Raw genomic sequence first — 7434 nt, forward strand, 5'->3', positions numbered from 1 at the left:
AGAGATGTACCGATCCGATCACGTGATCGGGGATCGGAGCCGATCACGTGATTTTCAAAAGATCGGAATCGGGAGAAAAAAATCGGGGATCGGGATTTTAAATTTTTTTTTTAAAAATACTTTTTTTTTAAATTTTGTATTCAATGTTACAAAACAAAAATGACCATGTTCAAGTCTTAAAGTCATCCTGAGGCCTTTAGTTTTGGTTTCAAATTACACAACATCATATGTGTTGCTTCTTTGGGGCTTGTTTTCATAGACCTGGTTGCTTATTTCTCTCAAATCTGGCAACAGAGTGGGCAGGGCGCAGTGTCTAATTGTAGCAGTAAGCTAACGAGTACTGATAAGCTTTATTTTGTTTTGATCCAATGCTGCACAACTGAACTGATCCAATGCTGCTGTGAAAGAAAGAAGCTATATCCATGTTGGATAGAATATCCAATTTAAATAAAAAAATAACCTTAAGGGACAACTTGAATGCTTTTTTTCTTTTTTTTCTCTTAATGCATTGCATAAAGATCGGATCGGGATAAATCGGTATCGGCAAATTGTCAAAATCAAATGATCGGAATCGGATCGGGAGCAAAAAAAGGTGATCGGGACATCCCTAGTTTAGATTGTAATTTACTATTTGACAGAGAATAACACTGCCCACAGCCTGGACATTTTCTCGTTGTAAATGCTGTTATAGCAGGATAAAGAAATACAGATACTAATCTATTCTGTGGCCATTTAACTTTGTTTTGCAATCCCTCTGTCTACAGGGCGATAGATTTCTGTCGAGTATAATAGCATCCTTGAGCAAAGAGGTGTTTCTGTGTTTGACTTTGAGCTTCTTTCTCCACCAGAGGGCAGCAACACTCAGAAAAAAAAGAACAACTATTTTTGGTTTTCTTCACATTTTGGAACAGCCCATCCCTCAATTACTTTTATTATTAACAGTACTCACAGACGCATTAATGTAACTGTATATACTTTATACAAATAGTTTGATAAAAGCCTTAAAGGAAATGTTAATTTGTTCATGTTTTGCCATTCTCTTTTTGAATAAACACCACAATGCACAGGCCATTACTAGTCCATGTTAGTAACCACTTAGTCATAGGTGATTTCCTTTTTCTTTTCTGTGTTTAATGACAATACTGTGTGCCCTCATTTTCTAGAAGGGCTTTTGAAAGGATGCTGAAGACATTTTGGTCCCTGAACTTCTCATTTCTGGCAGCCCTCTCGTCCGTGTTCATTATCTGCTCTTACAGCTTTGACTCCAGTACAGCAATTACATCCTCGGCTCTGCTGATTAATCCAACATGGAGGCATTTCTCAAAATGGTTTTGAAAAGACATTTCCAAACACTTACCAGGGAGTAGCTGTGGCACGGCTTGTTTATGCTGATAGTCAGACCACAGCCAGTCTTATTGCAATAAGATGTTTTCAATAGCTGCTTAAGTGTTCTCTTAACCTCTAGTGCAGGAAACAATGGACTGCTAGGAAAGTGATTAATTTGCTCTATTTTACTCCTGACATAAAATGGAGGTCTGCCTGATGTCATGTTTGGGTAATGTACGTCTCTCTATTGTAAAACAAATTCCCTCTATGGCCATTCGTTAATACGTCTCCACTGCTCTCTGCTTAACTGCTTAACCTTCCATTCTCTCCTGACAATCACATAATCAATCACTGCCCCATTACTTGACAAGGCAGACAAAGGGAGTGTATGAGTGAGAAAAAAAACCTTTCGGCCTGTCTCGACAAGCAAGAGGAATGTCAACTTCAGAGGGCTAACACAGGCAGAAAACATAGGCCCAGTAAATATTCAATTTAAAGAATTTCCTGATAAGGCGAGTTGAAAAATTGAGGCAGCACCCATTCTTCTAGATAAGAGAAGACGGAGCCATCTGGAGGCTGGGAGATAGCGAACTCCCACACCATCCCAGAGACCTCACTCTCATCTGCTGCAGTGGCAGAGAAGAGCAAAATAGAGTGCCAACACTTTCATTATGTTAACTTCAGAATGAATTTATTCACATTCACTGCATGTAGTTATTGGCTTTGGTAAACACAATGGTTCTGTTGTCCCCACCACTATAGATAACTGTGATTGCTCAGTCTAAACATAGCTGTCCTTTTATTAATGATTTAAAAACGGAATAACTATTTAAGATATCAAGTAAGAATACATCTTTGCGTTACCATTTAAAACAATGTCACTCATTCTACATTTCGATGTAACTTATAGAACTGCTCCCATAACAATAACCACACAAACAATGTACATTTCTACTGAAATCCTATATACTCAGTAGGGGGAAATAAGCATCACTAGTCTCTGGAGTTGCACCCACCCAAATAATCTTTATGTGTATGTCCTTCATGGATGAAAGTGAGGGCAATCAAGACTTTACTTGCTTCAATCCGAGGTGGTTGAAATATTTGACACACTCTAAATCTACTGCAGATATAAAATACAAAATAAACCAATGGTGAATTTTAGGCCCATTCCTTTTTATATCCTTTTAATCCACCTTGACTACATCTTTCAAAACAAAGAAAATATTGGCAAAATGGATTCCCAGCTTGTGAATAACCTTGTCCACACTCCTATAATGCACATTGTTGACTCCTCCAGCATGCTATTTCGTGCCAGCCACAATGGATTTAGCTGGGGATAATGCTTTTGTCAGTATCTTTTATCTATTCCTTCACTCAGGTACGCTATGCCGTTATCCGTAATTACCCCCACTGCATTTTACACTTGGCCCAGAATTCTTAATGCTTGATAACAGATGCAGGTCGATTTGAAATTTACTTATAACGGTATTATCTTTTTGACCCGCATCGCAGACTGACTGTCCCAAAGGCTCTCGGGTGAAAGCTGTTAACTCTGTGATAACAACGACCCGGAGTGATAACCTTCCAGCAGTCTCGAGGACACACAGTTTGCTACATATGTGCTGTATTGCAGTCGCAGCATTTCTTATTCAACCTTGGGTGCTGCTCGGCTGTGCTCTGATTCATTTAATGGGATCGAGAGGGAGGTTAATCACTGTGTCCGCCTTACACTGTTAAATTCTGGCTGACCATTATATGAAATATTACGATTTGTATTCTTTTGAAAGACGAATTTGAACGCTGATTCCAAGGAAGTGAACTTTCTTTTTCTCGCTCCTTTTGAAGCTGAAACAGAATTATCCCCAGTTAAGAGTCACTTTGATTAATTTACTTCAGGAGGCAGACATCTGCGTGTGCAGATTTTCATTAAGATCAACAGTAAAAGCCTCAGACAAGGTTCCACTTGTCTAAGTTATTATCCCCAGAAGCCGTGGTTGATTAAGTGGAAAAAGCTCCCTAACTATTTAAATTAAACAATTCTCTGGAAGGTTTATTTTGTGTTTAATGTTTACGACAACTTTGTAAGAAGTATATGTCGAAATCTTTAATGCATAAAATTCAATACGGGTGCTGCCAGCTGTATTTTCTCGCGCTGTGCATTCTGCTTGGAGTTACATTTGATCCAATTGCCATAGATGACGGAGCATTCAGTTAAGCTTCAGCAATCACTCAGCAGTACTTTTTTTATCTAAATAGTGTGAAAATCCAGAGGCAATGCATCAAAACTCTGCAACCATTTAATTGATAATGTCAGTCAACTAACTTTGTAATGTTGCTGTGAAAACTTAGGACCACATTGTTTATTATTTGTCTTTCTTTATAGCGGAAGGTGTATACTGTACTATACAATAGATATGGTGGGCGGGTAGGCCTATTCACAGAAAGGAAGAGGAGTATATTGTGTTGCCTTGGTTTCATATATTTTGCAGGAACAGTGTAGTGCGAAACTCTGTCAAGCCTAGTTTTAATCCTTTTCTCCACTGTGTTGTGGGACGTTATGTTGTTATCTTAATGATAATCTCTGCCTGTATTTCTTCCCGAGGCATTTCTGTCAGGCCGGGTTGGTTTAGGAGCCCTGCCTTATCAACAGCTTTGTCATTAAATCAGCTTTTTCTACAGACAAATTTCACTGCTGTTATTCTTATCAAATGATCAGCACTCTGTGATTTTCTGTTCAATCAGAGCATTGCGAATTCCATGATGTGCGAGTAAGAAAGATTAAATACAAAACAACATATCCATTGGAAAAAAAAAACAATTTATTGAATTCTGTTTTCATAAGAGTTAATATATCCGACAAATAAAATTGTTTTGCATTTGTCATTCCATCAATGGCTTTTAGCTTTTGTATTTTATATACTTATATATATCTTGTGTATTTTTAAAAGCTACACTTAAGCATGTAGGAATAAGAATGATTGCAACATGGAGCTAACAAAAACGTTTAGTTTACTGCAAGCAGGAATCTGGAACCTGTGCGATTCATGGCTTCTTCTTTTGTTGGTGTGAAATGGGAATGGGTCAATCTGTGAGAGATTTGATAACACGGTAGCACACATCACTATTATGTGGATGTGAGAGCCCATGTTGGACGTGCTTGGAAACACATCCCTTAAATGCTGTGTGTACAGAGGCAAGCTTTCGAGTCCCAGTCAAACTGACCTCTGGAGGCTGGAGGTGGTACTCAGTTCTTCTGAGAAAGCACTGTTCTGTCTGAGTGAGTGTTCTGATTGTCTCAGCATTGTGCTTGAATGGAGGGCAGCGCCAAATGAACTCCTCTGATACAATCCTCCTCTCCACTGTTTGACACCGGTTCAGCCAGTCAGTGAGGAGCGTGGACTGAGACTCCTTCCCCCAAACACACTCTCTTACAGTGAGGGAAACTGCTGTATGGCAAAGGTCCAAGAGTTCTCTTGCATGGTGTCTGCGGGGCAGATTCAACACCCTCTCTCTCCTCCCACAATGCACTGAGAGCCTCTGGAGGCTGATACCCCGGCTCCTGGGGATCCAGCGGGTCTTTGGAAAGAAGGATGCTGATGGAGGGCACGGTCCTGTGCACGGTCATCTCCGATGCCCCCCCCTCGCTGCTCTCCCACACCTCTTTCACCACCTTGTATTGCAGTTTGGTCAGCTGGTGCAGAGAGCCCACTTTTCGTTTCATGATTTCAGCACAAGTGATGGTCTTTGTGACGGCGCGGCCTGACCCAGTGAAGACCACCTGCCTGAGCCCCCCACCGCTCACACCTCCCCCACTTATGCCCTTCTCTCCCTGCATTCGTGCCATGGCAAATCCCATTAAGTTGCGGATCTTACTTCCCTCCTTCACGCGCATCTCCAGCACCCCAGAGGCCAGCCCTGGGAACGGGCAGGGGCTATCCTCCTCAGTTCGGCAGACTTTCTTAAACCCCTCCTGTCCTAGTTTGAGTGCAGGGGGAGGGACTGGCAGTGGCACTGGTTTCAGCGGGATGGAAACATTGTTGATCGCCGCTGGCTGGACGACGTTGCTATAAGTCTGGTTATGGTAGACGGGGAAGCTCCCTGAAGGTAACCCATGCTCAATTTGGATCGGTCGGCTCACCTCTAGTCCGGGAAGGGGCCTGACAGCGTCTCGGATCAGGTACTGGTTCTGGCCAGTGATCATTCCACACCCGGTGAACATGTCTTCTGTCTTCAATGCTCCACCGCAATGTTAGTCCAGAAACACACTCGCCCCACATGGAAAACAGGTCGTCATAATTTTCTTATGCATGTAGCACTTTCCTCTCCCTCCAGTCAACAGCTGTAAAGTTTCAAGACTTCACATAAGAATTATTAACCGCTCCCCAAGAGCACTATCAATGAAGTCTTTAAAGCTCCCTCTCAGAAAGAGCTGGAGAAATAAGATAAACGCCCGGCTGCTGAATCAAGAGCACTGTCGGGACCATTGAAGATGTTCTTTAAAGAGTATCTCAATTTCATACCATACGTTTAAAATTGTCCCGGAGAGATTAAAAAAAAGAAATTGATAAATTATTCTCTATCCGTCGTTTGTATATATTTCAGATGGTTATTTGATCCTTATAGTCACATGGAGTACTTTGTTGATTCTTCTTTAAGAAAACTTTTCTAAAGAAAAACTAAAAGCTCAAATTAAGACTCCACCTTTTTCTTAGTGATCCGGTCCAGCGCTGTTGATTTTTATCAGATCATCATGTCGCATTTAACTCAAAATTGACTTCTCGTCCAGCTGTTAAAGTCCACCTCCTGTTTTGAACCTCTGCTTGTTTTACTCCAGCTTGAGTTGGTGTGCGTCTCCTCTCCTTGTTCTCTTCTTGGCATCCACAGTAGAGGCCAGGGTTGCTTGGAGGTCTGCACCTGGGCTGTCCTCCCTAGAGCTCTGTCTTGTCTCCAGTGATGCTCTGGGAAGTCTGCTCTGTTCCCCACAAAGAGACATAAGGGACAGGAGCTGCCTCACAAATGCTCACAGGAGGAGTGTCTGTGTGGTTGAGGGGGAGCATGAGGGAAAGGGGGAGACAGCCCTCTTAAAGGCGCAGGTCTTTTCATCTTTTAGATGAACACCCTCCCCTCCTCGACTGAAGCCTGCCGTCTGAGGAAAAAGAGAAGTGCAGGCTTACTTTGTCCCTTTAAAACCTAGAACGCAGATCCCCGGCAACTTTGTCAATCTCTTTAGAGGACGTTCCAGTGTTCAATGTACATGACTGATTAAACCTGAGTTCTGAAATAGAGATTCAGTCAAGCTTTAAAAATGCATTTTCAGCTACGAAACAATGAATTAAATTAGCTCTGTTATAATTGAAAACATCATTCAAACAGCCACTGAAAGTCACCAGCATTAAATTGCACTGTACTTAGCCTTTATCCTATTAGATGTTTGTGACTATTACGATTCACATAATGCAGCATTAATAGCTTCATTATTGAGGCAATCAAGTGGCGCGGTATGAATGCCTGTCTCTCAACGCTTGAATTGTTATATTGTCACAAGGGCTGGAGAGCCCTTGTGATCAAGGACACCAGGACCACCAAACGCACAGAGGCGTGACTTCCATGTTTAAGGTGCTGTATTAAAAGTGACTGTCTTCATTAGGCTGCCGTATCTGTGCAGGTGAGGACATGGGGCTGACAGGTGGGGTAATAAGCATCTTAATAGGCTTTCCATCACCAGTGGAGGGCGCTGGCCCGCTCCATCCTGCACCGAGTCGGGCCCAGACAGCTGTGGCTTCGCCCCGTTCAGCCCAGTCTCCCGGCCGACAGGTGGATTTGTTTTTGTGTGTGACTGACAGATGGGAGAATAGGTAAAGACAACCCACTGAGGCTGAACCTATGAGGCCGAGAGAGAGAGGCAGACAGTCCTAACTACTCTCCGCTCAGTATATCTCTCGCTGCACAGTTGTACACAGACAGTACAAACTCACTGTGGCTCAGCCCAGTCCTTACTGTGAGAATAATTCCCACTGGCATGTGTATTATATTGGATCCCTATGTTAATCAAGGAACAAATAAGTAAAAAGCCCCCACATGTCCTCGATCCAGCTGGCATCAGGG

At 42.4% G+C, this 7434-nt stretch overlaps 1 protein-coding gene across 1 annotated transcript; it reads right to left on the reverse strand.

The window, feature by feature from the left end:
• Positions 1-4250: 4250 nt before the first annotated feature.
• Positions 4251-6358, reverse strand: LOC104953506 (ribonuclease P protein subunit p25-like protein). The gene has a single exon (XM_010780454.1). It carries the CDS (start codon positions 5546-5548, stop codon positions 4712-4714), a length of 837 nt encoding a protein of 278 aa, XP_010778756.1. The 5' UTR covers positions 5549-6358; the 3' UTR covers positions 4251-4711.
• Between the last annotated feature and the right edge of the window lie 1076 nt (positions 6359-7434).

The sequence above is a fragment of the Notothenia coriiceps genome, unplaced genomic scaffold (genome assembly GCF_000735185.1).
Source record: "Notothenia coriiceps isolate Sejong01 unplaced genomic scaffold, NC01 NC01_scaffold00021852, whole genome shotgun sequence".
Classification (NCBI taxonomy): Eukaryota; Metazoa; Chordata; class Actinopteri; order Perciformes; family Nototheniidae; genus Notothenia; species Notothenia coriiceps.

Excerpts from the sequence above, each read along its gene's own strand:
- LOC104953506 (XM_010780454.1), bottom strand. The coding sequence starts at position 5,548 with ATGTTCACCGGGTGTGGAATGATCACTGGCCAGAACCAGTACCTGATC.